Genomic DNA, 22145 nt, shown 5'->3' with positions numbered 1-22145 from the left:
TTTGGTCTCCTACATTACCCAGAAGATCCATATTTCACATTTCCCATTCCTCTGACACTGGCGCTAACCCGAAAAAACGGCTGTGCTCAGTCCCATCCGCTGCTCCGTTTAAATAAATTAACGGCCCGCACGTTGAGAATTCCCACATCTTTCTTTCCTTTGGAGTCAGAAGCTACCCCGTTCTCCGTACCCTCACCACAAGTTACATCCCTCCAGGGCTCTGGCGCCACCCTCGTGCAGTAATCGTGATCTGATCGCCGACTTCAACCGTCGCGGCATTGCATTTTCACCCGCATCCCAGTAATCGGCTGGAGCCGAGTTACGCCACGCAGAGTGGGGTCATCAGTGCGAGTCACCTGCGAGACGATTGATTAGTCTTCAAGAAACCAGGACCGGATCCGTGATCCCAGTCGAAGAGACCTGCCCAGCTCTACTTCAGCCCGTGTAACCCCTCCACTGCCAATCATTTGTGACGTGCCGACCACTTAGGGATCAACCCCGTACTTTGGTGCGCATCGTGGGATTCGTGCCTTGTCACATTTTCTTTAAGAGACTTGCTTTTTTTTAGTTCTCTTTTTTTCTTTTTTTTCGTTTTTCCTTTCCTTTGGCTCACTTTCCCCCTCTCCGATCGCCCCATACGGGTTCCTTGCCATTCCCCCATGACGGGCGATGCTCGGTGACGGAAACGCTGCACCTATTCGTCCGTCGCCCGGTCTTGTGCATTCCAGCTCCCCGAATATACCTCGAAATGGGTCATGTGATACCGCAAGAGTGCCAGCTCACCGAGGTATGAATAACGTTCCGTCAGATTCAACTGCAGACAGACACCCTGCTCTTGGTGATGCTTCGTCGAGCATGGACGTTTCGCCAGCTTTCTCACCTGCCTCGCAGTGGACTGGGATACCCTCCGAGGATGATCGCCGTTTACATAACGTGGGGGTTGCCGCTCTGGCTGCTGTCTCACAGTATCCCCACGCCATGAACGAAGACAACAGCTCTTTCCTGGTTTCCGAGGTCGTCAGCGCAATGACAGGTAGTGCCCAATCGGCTTTCCACAATCCCCAATCGATGGCGCTGGAGACCGATGAGGATAGCTCTGAGACGGATCATCAAGGGGGAGTGTACCTGGAAGCGGAGAGCAGCATGTCGGAGCCAGATCCCTCATCTAGCTCTGCCCCCTCGGATCATGATATGCAAATGGAAGGCATCGTGAATGATCTTATCGAGCGGACTGCGACATGGCAAAACACAGCTACGATTGCAAGCGAACATAGCCATCCTAATATGCACAAGGACTTGGTGATGGACTACGACTTTCCCTTTGAGGACTATACGTCATTGTGTTCTTCCGGGTCAGATGATGAGATGGAGGATCTTTTAAAATTTTACCCCGGCGAAGAAGTCTATTTCCAGCGCAAACAGACGCGCTCCCCCGAGGGTTCCATACACGATGTAGATCTGGATGAATTTTACGATCATGTCACTTATGATGACCCTGACCTAGAGGTGGAACCCCCACAGTTACCCCAGGACCCTATTGCCCCTGGCCCGATTCCAGAGGAATCACTGGAGGATATGGAAACCCACCCTGCATCCATCATCCACACAACCAGTAAGCTATTGGTCGAGTTCTTACATGTGGTGAAAATAGTCTAACAATCCTAGCTACCGAACGAAACCATACCATTGATGAATTCATCCATCGCTGGATGGTTCAATCTCGCATTGTACCGGCTGAATTTCACTCGGAGGGCCGGATTCCTCCGCAATTTCGCCCACTCTCCAAGATTATCAATTGGAGACCACCTCGAAACATTTACCGACCGCAGAAAAGCAAGAGGGACTTCTTTGACCTTCAACAGATCCCTTGGGCGGAAATTTTGAAAGTGAAACGCGCCGATGCTCGATCACTTCGCGATACTTGGTACACCTCTTACCACAATGTGAATCACAACGCCAACCATTCACACACCAGCCAAGCAAAACGACTGCCTAGGAGCGAGTCTTTTTTTCAGGCAAAGTCTATGCATACGGCGCACAAGGCTTCCATTGAGCACTTTCAATTGCGCAATCTAATGTCAGTGACCGGATATAATACGGTTCAATTTGCTAGTCGGTCGAAAATCTACTCATGGGCTCCGGACCTGGACAGCTATAAGAGCATCATCGACCTGAGTCGTCCAGACCCAGATGTGGGAATCCTTAGCCCTGTCAAGATTTCTAGCATGAAGGCTGGACATGGTCTTACCGTTGCCGGTGGATTTGGTGGGGAGTATGCGGTGCAATCGTCGGATGGAAAGGGCTCCGGAATGCGAGGCTTGGTGACGCCGGATTTCCACGAAGGTATCACTTGCCACGTGGATATCATTCGCAATCGGACCGGTCGATCGCCGATCTGCGTATTTGCATCCAATGATCGACACTTGCGTATCCTGGACTGCGAAACCAACATCTTTATCTCGGACCAGGAACTATCTCGTCCGATCAACTGCACCGCCACATCCCCAGATAGTCGTCTCCGCGTGGTGATCGGTGACTCCCCAGATGCATGGATTATTGAGGCCGATACCGGCCGCCCCGTTCACCCTCTCCGTGGCCATCGTGACTTCGGCTTTGCCTGCGCCTGGTCTCCCGACATGCGCCACATCGCCACTAGCAACCAGGACAAAACAGTCAATATCTGGGATGCGCGTACCTGGCGCGTTCTGGAAACTATCGACTCCGACATTGCGGGCTACCGATCTCTTCGCTTCTCGCCTGTAGGCGGTGGTCCGCGCACACTGCTCTGCTGTGAGCCAGCCGACCGGATCTCCATCATTGATGCCCAACTTTACCAGACCCGCCAGGTGCATGACTTCTTTGGTGAAATTGGTGGTGCAGACTACTCTCCAGATGGCAGTACTATCTGGGTCGCAAACACAGACCCCCACTTTGGCGGGTTCATGCAGTATGAGCGCCACCAATGGGATACTTCCTATGGGCTAGCTGACCAACCGCCTGAGTGGCTGCACGAGCCAAGCCTTGGTGAAGACGAGCGGTGCATACTGAGATCCCGAGAGAGAAGATTGCGATTCCTTCGCAGTTTGACCGATGAGGAACACGACCAGTTTCGTATTTAACCTTGACATCTCTTCTGATTTCTTCTCATTTCTTGGCATTGGTTTTTTTTTTTGCCCTTCTTTTTTTATGGGTTTTTTGTTTATCTTGTCCTGCCTTGCATTCGATACCCTGGGCTTTTTTGGTGTTGTTGGATGTCTGCAGTAAATTTCCAGATAGAGTACAGCGCATATCACATTGGATATGTCACACAAGCATCTTAGCCAGTCCTTTTTTTTTTTTTTCGCAATGATTTCCGTATCCACTTGGGTAACCTATAGAAAGTGGGACTCGTAGCATGTTCCCAATTTTTTTTTGTTTTCAGCTCATCGGACTATTGAATTTGCCTTTCCAAGTTAGGCAATGCATGCTTACCACAACGTGTCGCAGCATCCACAGCACACATGGATGCCATGTCAAGCACAGCCCACACATGCTCATACATGATGCATACCAACCCAAACCAGGTCTATACTCCGGACCACGGAACTCGCCCTGAACTCCCCTCAAAAATAACCCAGTAATTCAAACCGAGCTGAACACCGATCTGGATCGGCTCCACTCGCCCCGCCACATCGCAGCAATCATATCCTAGGGAAGCTCAACGTAAATAAACCACCCCGCCCCCCTCCCACCTACTTTCCCTCTTCCCCTCCATCATCTCTTTCATCCTCAACCCCCATCAAAATCACACATCTCTCAATTAATTAAAATGTCTTACAACCGCGACAACGAAGAGTTCGGCGGCGGCGGCTCCTCCGGCCAGAACTACTACGACCAGAACGCCAACTTCAACGAAGAGCCCCGCCACGGCCAAGGTCACGGCCAGGGCCACCACGGCCAAGGTCACCAAGAGTACCGCGGTGGTGAGCAGGAATACCGTGGTGGAAACGATGAATACCGTGGTGGAAATGGCGGCCGTGGCGGCGAGCAGGAATACCGTGGTGGAAACGATGAATACCGTGGTGGAAACGGTGGCCGCGGCGGCGAGCAGGAATACCGAGGTGGAAATGGTGGCCATGGCGGCCAGCAGGAGTACCGCGATACACGCTACCAGGGCCAGGACCAGTACAGCGGTGGCGACGACTTCTCGTCCGCGGCCCGTCACGCCAACGAGTCGCACGGTGATAGCTCGCACAGCGGAATGTTCGATAATGCCATGTCTTTCCTGAACGAGCGCAAGAGCCAGTACTCCCAGGGCAATAACGAGGTTGATGAGCAGCACGCTGTGCAGGCTCACCAGGCCATGTATGGCGGTGGTAGCTCTGAGGGTCAGACCCATGATTCCTCGACTGTTGGTGCTGGCGCTGCTATGCAGGCTTTGAAGATGTTCACCGGTGGTGGTGGTAGCTCCAGCGATGGCGGCTTCGATAAGAATAAGTTGGTCGGTATGGCCATGTCCCAGGCCAGCAAGCTCTGGGATGAGAAGCAGTCTGGTGGTGCTAGCATGGTGAGTTGTGATTTCTGCTTCGTGAAGTCCTTGAGAGCCTTTGCTAATTTGATTCGCTTTCGCTTTTTAGTCCGGTGACAAGCAGTCCGCTGTTAACAACGCCGCTGAGATGGCTATGAAGATGTACATGGGAAGCTCCGGTGGTGGTCTTGGTGGAACTGGCGGCGCCAGTGGCCTTTTGAGCTTGGCTTCCAAGTTCTTCTAAGCTTGGTGTTGTCACTTATGCTATCCTATCGGCTGGCAAGGCAAAACGATCGGATACCAGGCCTACTACTAGCTACAACTGGAGTAGAGATCCATTCACCTCGGTTTTAGGGTGAGTCGCCCAAGATATTTGCTATGCAGACAATGAAATCTATGAATGAACACATCATTGGAAATCGAACGGATCTTGCGCGGACAGTATATAATGAACTTGACTTTCTAGTTTGTAGAGCCTACAAATGGCCCTAGAAATGGAAGAAGGGAACAAGAATAAGAAAATGAAGGGTGTCAAGAAAGAGAAACGAGAAGAAAGAAGCATGAAAAAAAAAATTGTAAAAGAAAAAAAAAGGAAAAAACCCAGCTAAGACCATGCCCAACAAACGGTAGAATGACCATCCATCATCAAAACCTGAATGCACGCAAATGCTAGGGGTGTTCTTTTCAATACAAGCACAATCAATCAATCAACCACAACAAAAAAAGGGCCTTAACGCTAAGCGCAAAAAAAAAGACCTCTGAAAGAATCGGGAAAGATGAGACTAAGGAAATATTGCTTGGAGTATCTACCAGTCATCGTCATCATGCTTCCCCTGCATCGCATTTTGCCGGGCACGCAGTGCCTCCGCTAAGCCACCAGCCAAACTGGCGTTGGAGGTGCTATTCGGAGTACCGCGGCCACTTGCTCCAGATGAGTCGCCGGAGTTGATGCTGACAGCACTGTCACGAGGGGCAGGGGGAGGGGCAGGTTTCCGGCCAGCCATGTTGGGTCGCTTGACAGGGGGTGCGGGTGGAGCAGGTTTGCTCTTCGCGGCGACCACAGCAGCTCCGCCTCCATTAGAGACAGGGGTAGGCATTGGTCGAGGAGCGACAGCGGGGGGAGGAGGGGGTGCGGGTTTGGGAGTTGCGGCTACTTGTTCTTCTAGGTAGGCTTCAGGCGCCCAGCCTTGGGTAGAGGTTGCTGTGTCCATGCATAGCCACCATCCTACGCAATGTTAGTTTCTGAGTTTCAAGATATGTAAAGACAGATTGAGTACATACCGTTTCCTTCTTTCGATACAATCTGCACAACGTCGCCGGATCTGATGGAAAGTTCGTTTGCACGGTCGCTGTTAAAGTCGTACAGGACCTTGGCGGTGGGTTTCTTGGAGGCAGGAGGTGCGGTTGGAGGGGGAGGGGGAGGAGCTCTTACGGAGCTCGTAGAAGAGGTGTGGGAGTGTGAGGCCCGAGTAGCAGCGACCGGCTGAGGAACGGGAACCACCCGGGGTTGTGCGGCTGGTTGTGGGGCAGGGGCAGGTCGGGGTGTCGATTGAGGCAAGGGCTGTGCAGCAGGTACAGGTCTACGAGCAGCAGCAGAGAGCTTCGACTGACCACCTCCTGGGCCACCAGGGCGGAGCAGCTTGCCCTTGGTGACTGGCCGGGCAGCAACCGGCTTCGGTCGTGGGGTGGGCTTGGAAACGGAGCTAGCCGGCTCGCCAGCAGTTGTGTGAATCGTGCTACTCTTGTAGCTGTCGACATTGCTGGACCCTGGGTCTTTGACAGTCTTGACCATGGCCAACTTACCAGGCTTCTTGTTGTACTCAATACTGTCTCCGATCTTCAGGTTCAAGGATCCGCGTAGAGCAGTGCTTAGGTGAGTGAAGAACTCGGTCTTGAAAACGCAGTTCACCAACGGATCTGGTTCTTGGGCTCCAATTACCAATGAAAACCAATCATCCTTCAGGTTCGACGTGCTAACGGCCTTGATCGCTCCAAGCGGGACAGTGCGTTCAGACGAAATGACCAGTTGGTTGTTAACAATTCCCTGGGCCACAATGTACACGTGCCGGTTGGTCAACACAAGGATTCGAGGGACTGGTTTACTGGAACGACCGAACTTGGACACCAACACCTCTCCGCGGCAAGAGAAGAGAACCTCTTCCGAGCTGCTGATGTTGCCGCCGCTGCGAATCATCTCACCGGGACCACCGTTGTTGCCCACACCAAGGTAATCACCAAGGAAGCGACGAGAGCCGAGAATACTCATTCGTCGACGCTCCTTGCGGCCTTGAAGAATTTTGTGCCCCTGGTCACGTACTTTGATGAACTCCAAGCCTCCGGTCATACGGCGCCAGAACCTCTGAATGCGGATGGCGCACTCAATACGGTACCGAAGGTAGTTACGCCAAGCGCGCTGGATGCGAATGGCCATATTGTGCCAGTAGCGATCACGCATGGTCTCGAGGGCAAAGAGAGTTTCGGGTGTCTTCACAAAGACCTTTGAAATACCCATCTGGTACTCTTCTGGTGGGATGCTGGTATCCTTCAAAATCTGCTTGGCACCGGATTCTGAATCGCCAGTCCATGTGTAGTCACCAGCGTACGAGGTTTTGGGAGACAACAGGTAAAATCGCTCAACGAACTTGTCGAAAGTTTGACGGTAAGCAAAGCCAGCGCGACGAATGCGCACGTTCTCTTGAAGACCAAGATACTTGATTTGATGCAACACATTGCCGACATTGTACTCTTTAGGAGCCTTGTTATCGTTAGGCTTAATAGTCCGGATGTAAGAGGGTTGCGCCTTCATCAGCGTGGCAACCAGATCATTGGCAGAGGCCTTGATTTTGTCGCCTGCCGTGGGTGGGCGACGCTTATCATCCTGGTTCACCTGGTTGGGGAAGAGAGTATGAACAAACTCGTTGCTGCTGGATCCAGCCAGGTTCAAAAGATCCTTCAACAACTGATCCTTGTTCTTATCGGTCATTCCCTCGATGGCGTAACTCACGTCACCAGCATAATGCTTGATAATGAATTGGCCTTGGCGACCTTCGAAGTTGGGATTTTGAGAAAGGAAGTTCAGACGACCAACAAAAGTGTTATCAGCAGCACCAGAATCGGCGTGAGCGGTGGCACAGGCGTCGTTCAGCGCAGCGAAAACACCAGGAGGACGCTTGTCCTCGATCAAAGAACACACCACTTTGTTGTCAAAGTAGTCAATAGGAGTCCACTTGATCTGTTCACGGGCATATTCATCTTGCTCTGCCTTCAAGGTTAACTGAATGAAAATTTGCTGTAGTTTCTCGTTGACATAATTAATGCAGAGTTGTTCAAAGGAATTCTTTTCGAAAATCTCGAATCCGTAGATATCCAGAATACCAATGGAGTTGGCAACGGACCCACGAGCAGCCAAGGACTGGTTGACACGAGCCACAATCCAGTCAAAGAGATTGAAGTAAATCGCCTTCGCCAAAGCATCCCGAACGGCCAGTGCTTGCACAGTGTTAAGTGGGACTTCGTAGACAGAACCTCTGCGACCTCCGCGAGCAGTCTCCATCAAACGAATGGTCAAGGCCTTGTTTACTTGCTCGGCATCGACCTCCATTAAATATGCGACAAAATCTACCACAGACTGGTCTGTAATACCAGCATTGCCGGAGTCATCTTCGGTAAACTGAACATTGCCGATCCACAAAATTGCAGATAGCATGCGGAAAACATTGTCTTGCTCCGCCTCGCTCATGCCAATCATCTGCATCGCATCCAACGTATCCTTGAATTCGGCCAAATCATCGACTCCGGGTACATCGAAACATTTCGACCGGCTCGTGTATAGATAGGATTGCGGTTGTTGAATACCGAAGCTGTCTCGATACTTTTGGGGTGCACCCTTGGTGAATTGGTAGAAAATGTGGAAGTTTCGTTCGTTGGTGATCTGACCGACAACTCGCGACTTCTCCAACAGGTAGTTTGTGATGTTGGCGCCGACGGGCTCACCGTTGGAATTGAACTCGAGTTCCAAGTATTTACCGAACCGAGACGAGTTGTTGTTGCGTAGTGTCTTGGCATTGCCAAATGACTCTAATAGAGGGTTCGTGGCCAGCACCATATCTTTGGTCTGTTGGATTGACGAGTCGCCGCCCCCAGAGACACTGGCGATATATTGCATGATCCGCTTAGCGGCCTCGGTCTTTCCAGCACCGGACTCGCCCGAAATAATGACACACTGGTTATCTTTGTAGGATTTCATGTTGTAGTATGACGACTCTGCGACTCCGAATACGTGAGGGGGAACTTCGAGACGGTTCTTGCCGCGGTAGGAATCGAGCACCTTATCGGTGTAAATACCCACTGTAGAGACGCAGATGTCAGTACATCAATTTCTCCAATCATACAAAACTTTGTAATCAGTCACTCACGGTCTTGGAATGGATTGACCGAGACCAAAACATGGCCGATATAGGTCTATTCGGACACCTGTCAGCCTTCCGTCCTCGTGCGCGCATCACCCCGCTCGGCGATATTGTGTGTGTGAGCCCCTTACATAAATCTCGCCATGTTCGAATCGCATTTTCAAGTTGTCATTGATCGCTTCATTAGAGATCTTGCTCAGCAGTGTCAAGTCCGAAACTCCAATCTCCTTCTTCTTTGAGGTTTCAAAGGTGGCCTTTTTGACCTGCGGCTTGCCGGATTGTCGGCCATCGCCAATATCAGCAGCTCCTTTAGAGCGCCCGAATCGACTCTTCTTTTCCCCGCCTTGCGGGCGTCGTGATTGACCCTAAGTCGCAATCGCGGGGTCAGTGCCGGGAGTTCGATGTCTCAACCGGGGGGGGGGAGGCTCTTTTCGAAACGATCAGCTTACCATGATGTGTCAAAACTCCCGGATCTCGCGCCCAGGCGACAATGGAGAGTCAAAATAACGGCGAAATATGTTCACAGGGAACTTGTTTGAAAGAGTGTTGAGAGTCTACTCACCAAGGAGGAAGGGCGGACTTACGTACACAGAACAAACCCAAGCAAACAAGCTGCGCCACATTAAAGGGTCTGGGTCGGCTGCTGCCTTAGGAGGCGAATTCGTATGAAATGTTCTGGCTCTGACAAGAATTACCCGCAATTCCACTTTCTCTCTTCCAATGAGATTTACTACTTTATTGGCAATTTCTTCTACGTACGCGGTTCTGTGTTCCCTTGCTGTACTCGTACAATTCCCCATAAGGCTACGGTGGCTCGTGCAAGTCGGAAATAGCAACACCGACGTCATTGGGCATGCAACCTAACGAGAACTTTCCTACAGTAAGCGTAGGCTTTACTTTTCTACCTAATGTCCAACTTGCAGAGTTTTCAGCGCCCTCAAGCCTCATGCATCATAGTTGATACTTTGACGGGTTCCCTGCACACGCTTTGGCAATATGTGAGATTTAAGTGTGGTCGATTCCTTTGTTACATAGTATCAGATACATATCGGTTCCAAGTTTTATGTTTGGAACCCCATCAACATTGAATGTACTACGTACTACTAGTGTGTAGTAGGCAGTTACTCGAATCCCTCAAGTGCTGGTAAGTACATTAGGCTTTCAAGCTTTTACTCAAATACCTTCAACAACACCACCATCTAGACAAAAACTAAGAGGGCAGTGACAGGGAAACCCCTGAAAAGCATGTCAATCATATGGTAGCGATTTAAGCTTTGAATGTTTGGAAATGTGAGTGAAAGAGAAGAAAAAGGTTGTGGCTGGATGTCAGGAAATTAAGTAAAGCGGTGCGTTATAATGTACAGATTTAATATATCAAAATGAGTAGAGAAGACATCACCATTACCACAGAAATTAACACAGGCCAATGAAACAGTAAACAACTCTAATCAACACAACGGTATTCACAAATCCCAGGCGCTCTATATATGACATGTAACAAGGGTTGCTTCTTAAGATGAGCTCTTTGACTCAGAAGCTTGAACTTGCCCAGATGTAGCACTTTTGTTAACAGAAGACGCTAGATTTGAGTCCTGCGTCGCTGGAGTCTGAGGTATACTTTGTGGTAAAGTCAACTGTGGTGTTTTTGATGACTCTTGGCCAAACGAGAAATATGAAGTGACACTTGACCACCAGGTCTGCTCTACCTCTGGCTCCTCTAGCTCCGGATCCTGTGCCCACACTGCCCGGGGTAGAATGCGATGGGTCGACTTGAGCTTTTCACCACGGGCAACCTGCAGGGCCAGCAGCTCTTTCTCCAAGGCAACTAAAGCCTCTCTTGCCATCTTCTCAGACTGCTCTAGCTCAGCGAGACGCTCTTCCACACCTTCCCGACGAGTACTTTCCTTCCGACGAGATCGCCATGACTCGAAAATAATCAACCCGCCTGCCACCAGGAACAGAAAGCTTTCACTGATGAAGTTGGCACCGGACTCGATTGCCTTTGACTCAGTGAGGGGGCGAATGCGATAATTGTGTGGCTTTGCCGCTTCCTCTGCTGCTGCTTTGGCTTTTGCTATTGCATGCTCTTCCGCCTTCGTCTCAGCCTCGGTCTTCGCTGTCGGGGACGTGGGAATGTGCTTTTTCGCTTGCGCCTCGGCGGCAGCCTGGCGCTGGGAGGCCGTGTTGTCGCGGATGGAGCCTATCCGTAGACGCATATCAAACTTGTGGAGAGCTTGCGCCATTGACACACAGATATTGCGAAAGCGTTCATGTTCACGCGCTTGGGCTTTCAGTTGGGTCTGTTTGCAAATAGATCCATGTCAGCTTTTTGTAGGCCACGCCTTAAACAGTTATAGACCATACCGCAATTGGTTTAGAAAGTGTGCGAATCGCCAAAGACGATAATTTTAATGTCAGCGACATGACTGTGGTAGGATTTGTGATCAAGGCAAACCTTGGAAGCTTGTCTGGTCCTCAAGCTTGACTCACGTTGTGACGTTGTTCAGGTACCGCCGCGGGCCCCACTGCCCTGGATGACTCAGCGGCTGTCAGATCACCAACTTAGTTACCTAGTTAGTACTAAGTAGTATACTAACTACTAGTACTAGTAGGTTGTATTTGCTCGTCCTTACTAGTAGGAATTAAACATGTATCTGAGGGCTTACAGTGCTCTCTTCTAATGATGTAGCACTTTGCTTCAATGTTTACATCTACTAGTATGTCGACTGGCAGGTAATAGCAATGGATCATGAATATATCTTTGGTCTCTGTTTGCCGTATCACAATACCTAGTATATTTGACATAATAAGCCCATGGATGGATCTAGTATGTATATATTAAATAATTAGGTACCTAGTATGCATGTGTATCTAATGCATCGTACATACATGCACAGTATACATAATCCAGATGTCCAGATGTCCTACGAAATATTGAAACTTCTCACATGTGCACGCACAGTCTACATGTACATTCATCAATACATTGATTCAACATAAGTAGTAGTAGTGTGTATATATATGTTTCAAAGATATGTTTCGAAGCTACCCAGTTATTATGCGCATGTGTATATGTGGAAACTGGTACATAGAAAAAAACTACTTTATTACATATATAGACGAACGTTGTAAGTAGATTTAACATTTGAAGGGCACCGTGTACCGCATGCACACGTGAACGATTGAGAATCTAACTGCACAATACATACTGAATATGTAGGTATTGCTCTTCATGATACGGATACTACTATAGATTATCGCCGATCGGAAGGCTGCTAGGACGACACGTGATTATTATGTCAGCATGTCTGGTGTTTATCGATTTCCGAATCGGGAAAACTATTATGGTCCAACTTCTTCACTTTGGCTTCAGGCTTTCCCCACCAACTCTCAGTCGGGTCGCACTCTTGGTGGCTCTGTGAGCGATTTGTACATTTTTTGCTTCTTTAGCGCTTTGCATTTTGGTATGCTTCCCCAATCCCTCATTCTGTCCTGAATTTCACCAAAGTGCCTCGGTTTGCCGACCGGGTGGAGCTCGATAAGCAGTCTTGAAACTGACTATTCGGATGGTTGCAGGGATACCAATTTTGCTCAACTTGATACCCTCCTCTGCCTACCTGCTTAATTTTCACTACATCTCATGAACCTAATGCTTGTTGTTTGTTTTTGAAAATTTTGATCGTAATTCAGAAACCGCGGCGACGACTTTGATACGAACGGTTGCGAAAACACCAAACGATACATTTCATAATGGACGCTCTCTCACCGCGATCAACAAATCAGATGATCAAGCCTAAGCCCATCATGGAGCGAAAAATCGCCAGCAAAAGCGCCACCGCTGCCAGTCAAAAACCCCCGTCCAAGAATCATGCCGATCCACCGCCCTCATTAGTCCCCGAACCGGTGGAAGGCGGAGAGCGATATGCGATTGGTGGATTCTTAGGCAAAGGAGGGTTTGCGGTTTGTTACGAGGGCACATTAGCGCGCAATGGTCGCGTGTATGCGATGAAGGTCGTCAAGTCTCAGATGCCGCAAAAAAAAATGGAGGAGAAGGTAGGCATAATGCTTAGTGTGAAGGGGGTGAATGTTGCTGACAATGAGGTACTAGTTTCGAACCGAGCTACAGATTCATTCAAAAATGCGACACCCATTTGTCGTGCAGTTCTACCGTGCTTTTTCATTTGAGCAAAGTACATATGTGGTCCTGGAGCTGTGTCCAAATGGGTCAGTGATGGATATGGTGCGGAAACGACGATACCTATCATTGCCTGAAGTAAGACGATTCATGATTCAACTCTGTGCCGCCATGAAGTACCTACACAAGAGATTTGTTGCGCACCGCGATTTGAAGATGGGGAATTTGTTTCTCGACCATAACATGAACATCAAAGTTGGAGATTTTGGCCTGGCTGCCATGATTCTGTCCGACAAGGATGCCAAAAGACGAAACACATTATGCGGAACACCAAACTATATCGCACCGGAGGTTTTGGACAAGAGCAAAGGTGGCCACACGCAGAAGGTTGATATCTGGTCCCTTGGTGTGATTTGTTTTGCCATGTTGACGGGATACCCACCATTCCAATCGAAAACACAAGAGGAGATCTACAAAAAAGTCCGCAACTTGGCCTATGTGTGGCCGAAAGACTCGGAAAACAACAATCATATTCCCGAAGAAGCCAAAGATTTGGTCAGTGCATGTTTAAATCTTGTTGACGAAGAGCGTCCAGACCCGGATGACATTGTTGAGCACCCATTCTTCAACATGTATGATGGCTGCATTCCCCGGCAGTTAGATGCAAGCTGTCGGTTTAACAAGCCAATATGGCTAAAAGACCAGGCTCCCCGGGGTGACGTGATGGTTGGTGGATATAGCTTAGACTCGGATGAGAAGCTGCGTGGGTATGTATACCAGGTGGACGACCCAAGCCAGCGCTACCACTCCTGCAAGGCGGCCTTTTATTCTCTCTGCGGCGTTGGACGCAAACCGGATGGGACAGCTCGCAAATCTGTAGGGCGAAACTGCGCGAAATCGGCCTACTCAGAGTGCGAGACAGAAGATGCCAGAGGCCTCCGTCCATCCATTCCCCTACCCATGGACTTTGTATATCAATGGCCCCATGACCTTGAGGGCGATTGGTGTCTTACAGAGTCAACTCGGAAAGTGGTTCCCAGCTCAGATGGACCCTTTGACAGTAGTACCTTATCCAGGCGGGCTGTATCCGCTCGTACCACCACAACGGCTGCCACCCGAACGAATGCGGCACTTGCTGCTGCCCACCAGCGGAGGATGGAGCCACAGAGTCATGCTGCGACACTTCGTCAGCAGGGCCGACCTGGTATGGTCTCTCCTCGAAAGGCTCCGGGAATGGGTGAGCATGAATCAGCAAGGCCCTACAGGGATGTGCAAGAGTCTCAACCTGCACTACCATCGGTTCCCGATATGCCCTCAGCTGGCCTCGCAGAGCGCCCTATCCGAACTCGACGGATGGCATCTGCATCCCAAGCGTCAACGCGGGAGATTGAAAGACCGCAGTTGACCAAATCTACTAGCATGCCTTCGGGTCTGACTATTGGTAAGACTAGATCCCAATCCCGGAGATTGGAAGCTGCCAGCCAAGGACCGTCCATGCCTATTGTGGAAGCCAAACTGCCGCGGCCAGAGGATGACAGGTTAAGCGGCCGACAGACATCATTGCGATCACTGTCTCGACCTGATTTGAAAATCGCTTCTGAAAGGGTAGAGCGACCAAAAATTATCAGCCCCACCGAATCAGTATTCACATCGAGTACGCAGTCCAAGCCAGTATCGACCTCCCATGGAATCGGAAGGACTAACAGCAAAGGGGCGTCGTCAACGAAACCTCGCTCTAGCCTTGGCCTTACTCCTCTCTTCCATCATGATGATGTTTTTGAGATCCTGCCGGGCACTTCTTTGAGCGAAGTCAACACCGAATTGCGTCTCATGTTGTCCAACCTTGTCAGCCAATCCACCCGCCGCAGAAGTGGACCTCGGAAGCAGCCCCACGCATACGTTATTAAGTGGGTTGACTACACCAATCGTTACGGTATAGGATACGTGTTAGACGATGGTAGTGTAGGGTGTGTCTTCAAGGGTGAAAACGGCCAGCCAGCTTCCAGTGTCATCGTGCGAGATGGTGAAAGACACATTCGCCGCAAAGCACGCAGCGTGGATAACGGAGAGGAGAAGGGGATTCCTTATTCTGAGGCAGAATATCTGATCCCTCGGAATGGCAGCCCGGTGGAATTCTATGAGAACCGCGACGACGATCTGCTGGGTTGCCGTGGCATCCGGCGCGGGTATATCTCTCCATCCTTGTTCGATGCCAGAACCTCCAGAGTGATGAGATTGCGCGCCAATGCTGGAACAGATGCCGAAAAATCAGACATGGAGAAGGTCAAGCGAGTTAAACTGGTCGACCAGTTTGGCAAGTACATGATTGGATCCTTGGGTCGCCATGGCGACGAAGGTACTGATCATGTCTCCAGCCATAGCAGTGGTCAATTCATCAAGTTTTACCAGCGGCTGGGAAACGTTGGTATCTGGGGATTTGGAGATGGCGCTTTTCAATTCAACTTCCCTGACCACACTAAGCTCGTCATTGCTCCGGGTCGTACCCGTAGCTCCTCGCCGTGGATCGACTTCTATCACCTTTCACCCTCGGCTGCACGATACTTCTCCGCAAAGGGGAAGATGCACCCATCCGGATTTGATACGCGTGCTGTGGCGTCAGATGAGGCAGCTACTTTCCTCAGTATTGTTAATGGAGAATCGCTCAACTCCATCGAAGACCGTATTCGAGAAATCCTGGATGCCAATTCTTTCCTTCAGAAAGTGAGTTTCATCAAGGATGTTCTGAAAGTCTGGATCAAACATGGTCGCCTCGGTGGTCGTCCAATGTCCCGGTCGGCTCCCGGTGATGTACCGCCAGAGATGTACTGGCAGGGTACTCAAGAGCGGGCCCAAAGTGGAAGCCCTGGAACTAAGTTCGTTTGGGTAACAGTTGGAGCTCCCGACGGGGATGGCGAGTATCGCTCGGTGGTTCTCAAGGAGAGCGACAAAGAGAATACCGAGAAACGGGCAGCGATGGAAGTGGATAAAGAAATGGACATGCTGAAGGAACGACTGCGAGCGATGGGCCGTTGATGAATTATTTGATTTGTTGTTTGTATTTTGCTATTTCACGACGATATGACCTTTTCGAATTGTCTTTGATTTGTGACAATGACGGTGTTTGGTATTATTTTAGCCCACAATGGCACTTTTGGATTTCCATAATGCCCAGCAACTCAGACCCTTGTCGTTCTATAATTAATTAACCCCACAGTGGGCCACAGGTAAGATTAGAAGATGTTAGCCCATGCGACCTTTGTAAGTCGCAACCCTGCAACCCCTCGGATTTCTGTCCTCCGACTTTCTTCATCTCTTGCAGCGAGTTTGACAATACTTTATTTCTCGTCTTCTCATAGGTCGCCCAATTCTTCCAATCATATGATTCTAGCCTTTAGCGTCCTAGCTCGGCTTCCCGCATATAAGATTGGACGAGTATAAGAGCGGGTGAAAGGAATCAGCACACATCCCACTCCTCACCATGCAGAACCCATCCTGTCTACTCTACGGACCAGGAGATATTCGTTTTGAAGATCACCCGCTCCCCAAAATTGAAGATCCTCACGATGTGATCATTCGCATCGCCTATGTCGGCGTCTGTACCAGTGACGTACGCTCCACCTTTCACTTTTCACCTTCCAATTCACCTGCATACGCCAGCTTTGCCCACTAAAGCAAACTAAACCTTCACTCCCAGGTCCACTTCTGGCTCGACGGCGGCATCGAAAATGGCTGTATCAACAGATATGTTTCAGAAGACGAGCCCCTCATAGTAGGCCATGAAGCCTCTGGCATCGTCCACGCCGTTGGTCGCGAAGTTTCAGAGCTCGAACCAGGTGACCCTGTCGCTATCGAACCGGGTGTCCCCTGCCGGCTATGCAGTCGCTGTAAGCTGGGCAAATATAATCTCTGCCCGTCGATGAAATTCGCCGCCGACCCGCCCTTTCACGGGTCATTGACCAAATATTACAAAATACCTGCCCACTGCTGCTATAAGATCCCGCTCAGCGTGGGTATTCCCTTTGGTCTTGACGAGGCCGTACTTATTGAGCCGCTCGCTGTGGCCGTCCACGCCGTGCGGCAGGTAAGCGTGCAGCCGGGTGATAAAGTGGTTGTCTTCGGTGCGGGCACCGTGGGCTTATTGTGTGCAGCTGTTGCGCGGGAGTTCGGCGCGTCGACGGTCATGTCTGTGGATGTTAGTCGGGAGAAGCTTGATTTTGCTCATTCGTTTGTGCCGAATGGGCGCTTGTCGTTTTCGACCGCTATACCAAACCAGGGACTTTCTTCTGAGGAAAATGCGCGATGTTTGAGAGGCATGCATCGGAGTTCGCATTTTACTCAGTCAGATGTACCTGGGTTTGATGTTGCCATCGAGGCTACGGGGGTTGAATCCTGTATCCAGATGGCCATTTATTCGTTAAGAGTTGGGGGATCGTTTGTGCAGACAGGACGTGGGAAGAGGAGTGTTGTTTTCCCCATTTCGACGGTGCTGGATAATGAGATTAATGTCAAGGGGAGCTTTCGGTATGCAGCGGGGGACTTTAAGATGGGACTTGAACTTGCCTTTACGAGGAAGATTGAGTTGAAGCCTCTTATTACCAAGATTGTTGATTTTGAGAACGTTGTCGAGGCATGGGAGACGACCGGTCGTGGGGAGGGGATCAAGACATTGATTCGGGGAGTTGGGTATACCGATGATCTGGAGGAATATGCGACTGAGAGAAATGGGAACTTGAGATATGGATCGCATTATGCATGATTGGAGATATCATTGAATAGTAGTAGCTGGTTATTAGGGCTAATTTGCTATTGTTATAGTATGTTCAAGTTCATTGCATGGGTCGTCAATCGTCACCAATTCTCCTTCTCCTTACCAAGCTAACGGGTTCTCCTCCTGCATGGCTTGATCAGCGCGTGCCTCAATATCCTTCTCACTAGCAAGTTGATCTTTGCCATCTCGCAGACCCTGAGATGTCTCTAGCGCACGATCTAAGTCATACGACTCAGTCAACAAACTGAACAACAAAGCGGCTCCCGAGATACCACAACAAACAACCCATACAATGCGCAAGCTATCAGTATATGCCTCCTTCAACTGTGACTTTGTCACACCATCAGCCATACCCTTGATCACTTGTACTAATCCAGACGCATCCTGGCTGTAGGCGCTAGCCATCGGCGCAAGAGCAGGGTATTTGAGCAAGTTGGTAAACATGCGGTTCTGGAAGATAACTCCTCCAACCGCAACACCGATCGCTTGTCCCAGTGCACGGAAGAAACTGAACATCGCGACGGCGATGGCCAGATTATCCGGTTCGGCTGACGCTTGAACGGCATACCCGAGAGAAGGGAACAGAATTCCCAGTCCAAGACCAGGGACAAGATTGAGCAGAATCCACCCATATGTACTGGTGTCCACCTTGATAAGCCACATCAATCCAAGCCCGATAGTGGAAACTGTCCAGCCTAGCCAGATAGCCCACCGGTAGTGCCCAGTCACTGTGATCAAAACACCAACGACCATTGCACTGGGCGCAACGGTGAATGTTTCGGGAAAGAGTGCAATACCCGAGAGAATGGGACTGAACTCTTTGACGGCTTCATAGTAAAGTGGGAGGTAGTAGAGTGTGCACCATAAAATTAGGCCCTGAAGCACACTTCCGATAAACGAGACAGTTGCTGTGCGGTTCACGAAGACCGAGGGCGGGATTATTGGGTCAGTGGCGAAGCGATATTCGTAAAATGCAAAGGCAAAGAGTCCTGCAATACCAACGAGTAGGGGGACGAGTGTATGCCATGAGTTCCATGCGTAGGAGACGCCTCCCCATGTGATCGGAATCAGGAAAGAGGAAAGACTTCCGACAAACAGAATGGTTCCAATGTAGTCGATTTGGCGTAGCTTCTCAGCCAAGGACCCGGGAAGAACCTTCAGGTTCAAGAAAAGAAATACGAATGTCGCTCCAACGGCAATGAAGGGGAAATTAATATAAAAAATCCAGCGCTGGAAAAAGAAAATCAGTATGTCTTCTGCTTTTGACAAGGAATTTATGGAGTTTCTGTTTCTTACCCAAGTCACATTTTCTGCAAACCCTCCTCCCAAAATCGGACCTGTGACTGATCCAAGACTCCACATGGCGCTCATAATTCCAAAATATTTTCCACGGTGACGGAGTGGTACGATATCCGTGATGATGACTTCGCCCAAGGCGATGATTCCACCACCACCTACACCTTGGATAGTCCTTCCCACCAGCATATATGTGAAGTTGTTTGCAATCGCGGAGATGATTGCACCAATACAGAAGAAGAGAATGGCAATGAGGACCATCGGGCGTCGGCCAAATATGTTGGAGAGAGAGGCAAAGCTAGGTTGGAAGACTGTCGACGGTTAGCGATGGAGGTCGGCGCGAACGAGCTGCTGGTATAATGTTGCATACCCGTTGAACTTAACAGGAAGGAAGTTCCACTCCAGAATGCCTCAATGGCAGTTCCATTGAGATCCTCGGAGATTGTCTAGAAGGAATGTTAAGCTTGAAGTCATGCGTATACCCGTGCATTGGGATACATACCGGCAGAGCCACGGAGAGAGAAGTCCCATCCAACGCGGCCATCAAGGCCAGTACAGATAGGGTGAAAAACACGAGTATACCCCGTCGACCAAGGCTGAATCCATCATCAGGGGGTGACACAGCTGTCACGACAGATGATGGCCTGCTACTATTCGCGACAGGGCCTCGCTTCTCCGACTCCGAGGACGAAGGATTGGCAGAAGAAGGCATGATTATGGTTGTTGTGACAGCCTTGGAAGTTGGAAGTTGAGATGACTTGCAGATGAAAGTACTAGATAATTTCGTGCACCTGTCTAGCCCCCAGTGTATGCAGGTCTAACAATCGATAGAATAAAGTAAGGGCGCATTTCAGAAAGGCTATATACATCCAAACGGAAATAAGGCGATGCCTAAACTCCAGCGGAGGAATTCCCAGGATCCACCGATCTGACCAAATACTTCATTGAGGTGAATTCGCGCCGACATTTTAGTTCCAGATTGGGATAAGCTCAGGCCGATGGCTTCAGATGTGTGGTGAAGCAGCGTGAAGTGGTGTTGTAAAGTGGACCTTCTGGATGAGTGTGTTACGAGTCGGGCTAATGACTCGCCGAGCCGGCGATCGGGCGAATCCTCCTTGCTCCGGGTCCGCGGGCCGCGGGTTTCCGCAACTCCCCGACCGGAATTAAATGATTTTTGACGTGCAGTGACAGGCGCCAAATCCATGTCACGGTTGCGACTGGATTTGGGAATTGGCCGATTCCCGATCGTATTGGACTGACGTTATTTTCTGACTTGACGAGGCTGAGAAATCTGACATTTGGACATGAACTTTAAGTGGCTTCAGTCACGCCTTTACTGGAATTATGATAATAGCTGATCAACATAATCCCCGAATAAAGCAGAGAATCCCATAAGACATAAAGCGAACCACCATGCCAGATCACATCGCAAATTGTTTTGATTCTTTGCGAGAGCCAAGATCAATGCAGGCTTTGAAACAGGCCAGTCCTGTGTCATTGGGGGTACTAGCTGGCCAGACACGGCCAGACCTTCCGGCTCTTATTGCAAAGCCTGCCATTCACTCTGCAAGATACTTGGTAGCTCAGACACCAGGCTCGGACGCGAGGGCTTCCACCCCAGAATCTCACGCGCACGTCGTGCCCGACCACGTGAATTTAGTCCCCAGCTCACGGCCTCGAAGCCAGCGTATTCCTTGGCACTTTCCAGATCGATTGGCTCGGACTTTGCGTCTGACAGGTACCCCAGCTTTCTGGCTGCCTCTGCTGTCTGCTGTGCCAATTCTCCCCAGACATGTTCCCCATTCTCGGTAAGATAGTAAGCCCCGGCACCCCAGAGACCATTGTCAGTCCGGCCTGAAATGGCTGCTTCAACAAGCAGCAGATATACGTCACTGAGATCGTGGATGTGGACATTGTTCCAGATTGACTGCCCCGCTCCAATGATCGGACCCTTCTTCAGACGCAGGGTCACGTTGGCTAGTGCATATACCTGTCGACCACGCTGCGAACATGGACCACGGCCCTGACCTGTTGAGAGTGACGAGTCAGTTGTCAAGATTTACTCGCTTAATGTGGGAATGGATGAGAGGGGATTGTGATCAGGGATTACCGTAGATAGTTGGCGGGCAGACTAGAGCTGTTTTAAGCACACCTGCATGTTTAGCCCCGGCCTCCAGTACGAGCTGGTCTACATTCCGATGGAAAGCATGGTCATGCAGTGTGAGGAGTTCTTCGACCCCCTCCCAGTCGTCGTATACTTTTTCGCTTTTGTTACCATAGCTACCACTGTCGCTGTCTGCAAAGGTCAAGATCCCGGTTCCTCCTGTGTGTAGCCAGTAGCCAGGTTTCTCTTTCGTGTGGCCGGCTACTAGACCTGCGGCAATTGCCTTTGCAGCACCTGCGTGGTCTGAAGCGTCTGCAGCATCTGATTCATGTTCAAATATATTAGTGATGTGCTCGGTTCTCCGCATTCATTGGCACGTACGAAGCACGATATCCGCCGCGGCACTTTCTCTCTCAAGCAGAGCCGAGTCATCGAGATCGCCGAGAACAATACGGATGTTTGGGTACTGGGATTTGACCTGCTCTGCTTTTTCCCTCGTGCGAACTAATGCAGAATAGGAGAGGTTTGGGTGCTTTGCAAACAGGGTCGCCAAGGCGTCGCCAGCAATATAGCCCGTCACACCAGTCCTACGGTTCAGTTAGAACAAAGACCTGATGCCGAATGATTGAACTCACAGGAAAATCTTGGTCATTTTGTGTAATTGGTGTAGAGCTTGACTTATCTAGATGACGCTAATAAGCAAGGACAAGACACGTCGTGAATCGAATGGAAGGGAAAATCAATTTCTTGGTGGTTTTTTTTTTTTTTTTTTAGAAAACTAAAGCTGTATTTGAAGGTTGGATGCGGAATCTTTCCCACAATTGCTTGAACTTGAGCCAATTTATGTGATGTCATTTGATGCCCACATCAACCCCGCGTAGAAATTTGTAAGCAAGCGGTGAGGTTGAAGATAGGAATCCAAGGTG

The 22145-nt window shown here is 50.0% G+C and overlaps 9 protein-coding genes across 9 annotated transcripts; 5 read left to right on the top strand and 4 right to left on the bottom strand.

The window, feature by feature from the left end:
* Positions 1-669: 669 nt before the first annotated feature.
* N7466_010823 (WD40 repeat domain-containing protein) lies at positions 670-3119 on the top strand (the record flags this gene model as incomplete). The annotated part of the gene is made up of 2 exons (XM_057170212.1): positions 670-1612; positions 1666-3119. The coding sequence occupies 2 exons, from the start codon at positions 670-672 to the stop codon at positions 3117-3119; spliced, it is 2397 nt and encodes a 798-aa protein (XP_057015944.1).
* Positions 3120-3808: 689 nt separating this feature from the next.
* N7466_010822 (uncharacterized protein) lies at positions 3809-4751 on the top strand (the record flags this gene model as incomplete). Its single annotated transcript, XM_057170211.1, has 2 exons — positions 3809-4546; positions 4617-4751. The coding sequence occupies 2 exons, from the start codon at positions 3809-3811 to the stop codon at positions 4749-4751; spliced, it is 873 nt and encodes a 290-aa protein (XP_057015943.1).
* A 562-nt stretch (positions 4752-5313) lies between these two features.
* N7466_010821 (class I myosin myoA) lies at positions 5314-9368 on the bottom strand (the record flags this gene model as incomplete). Its single annotated transcript, XM_057170210.1, has 5 exons — positions 5314-5732; positions 5789-8854; positions 8923-8968; positions 9048-9281; positions 9366-9368. The coding sequence occupies 5 exons, from the start codon at positions 9366-9368 to the stop codon at positions 5314-5316; spliced, it is 3768 nt and encodes a 1255-aa protein (XP_057015942.1).
* Positions 9369-10427: 1059 nt separating this feature from the next.
* On the bottom strand, positions 10428-11340 carry N7466_010820 (OPA3 family protein; the record flags this gene model as incomplete). The annotated part of the gene is made up of 2 exons (XM_057170209.1): positions 10428-11216; positions 11281-11340. The coding sequence occupies 2 exons, from the start codon at positions 11338-11340 to the stop codon at positions 10428-10430; spliced, it is 849 nt and encodes a 282-aa protein (XP_057015941.1).
* An 880-nt stretch (positions 11341-12220) lies between these two features.
* N7466_010819 (uncharacterized protein) lies at positions 12221-12468 on the top strand (the record flags this gene model as incomplete). The annotated part of the gene is made up of 2 exons (XM_057170208.1): positions 12221-12334; positions 12367-12468. 2 exons carry the CDS (start codon positions 12221-12223, stop codon positions 12466-12468), a joined length of 216 nt encoding a protein of 71 aa, XP_057015940.1.
* Positions 12469-12666: 198 nt separating this feature from the next.
* On the top strand, positions 12667-16084 carry N7466_010818 (PLK family serine/threonine-protein kinase; the record flags this gene model as incomplete). Its single annotated transcript, XM_057170207.1, has 2 exons — positions 12667-12969; positions 13025-16084. 2 exons carry the CDS (start codon positions 12667-12669, stop codon positions 16082-16084), a joined length of 3363 nt encoding a protein of 1120 aa, XP_057015939.1.
* A 445-nt stretch (positions 16085-16529) lies between these two features.
* N7466_010817 (NAD(P)-dependent alcohol dehydrogenase) lies at positions 16530-17807 on the top strand (the record flags this gene model as incomplete). The annotated part of the gene is made up of 2 exons (XM_057170206.1): positions 16530-16658; positions 16746-17807. The coding sequence occupies 2 exons, from the start codon at positions 16530-16532 to the stop codon at positions 17805-17807; spliced, it is 1191 nt and encodes a 396-aa protein (XP_057015938.1).
* Positions 17808-17918: 111 nt separating this feature from the next.
* Positions 17919-19827, bottom strand: N7466_010816 (uncharacterized protein; the record flags this gene model as incomplete). The annotated part of the gene is made up of 4 exons (XM_057170205.1): positions 17919-19049; positions 19116-19426; positions 19486-19561; positions 19618-19827. The coding sequence occupies 4 exons, from the start codon at positions 19825-19827 to the stop codon at positions 17919-17921; spliced, it is 1728 nt and encodes a 575-aa protein (XP_057015937.1).
* An 828-nt stretch (positions 19828-20655) lies between these two features.
* Positions 20656-21871, bottom strand: N7466_010815 (uncharacterized protein; the record flags this gene model as incomplete). The annotated part of the gene is made up of 4 exons (XM_057170204.1): positions 20656-21143; positions 21226-21540; positions 21601-21806; positions 21855-21871. The coding sequence occupies 4 exons, from the start codon at positions 21869-21871 to the stop codon at positions 20656-20658; spliced, it is 1026 nt and encodes a 341-aa protein (XP_057015936.1).
* Between the last annotated feature and the right edge of the window lie 274 nt (positions 21872-22145).

This window comes from Penicillium verhagenii (assembly GCF_028828195.1).
Source record: "Penicillium verhagenii strain IBT 33310 chromosome Unknown utg000012l_segment0_segment0, whole genome shotgun sequence".
NCBI classification, from domain to species: Eukaryota; Fungi; Ascomycota; class Eurotiomycetes; order Eurotiales; family Aspergillaceae; genus Penicillium; species Penicillium verhagenii.
This window is presented reverse-complemented; position numbering and strand designations above follow the sequence as displayed.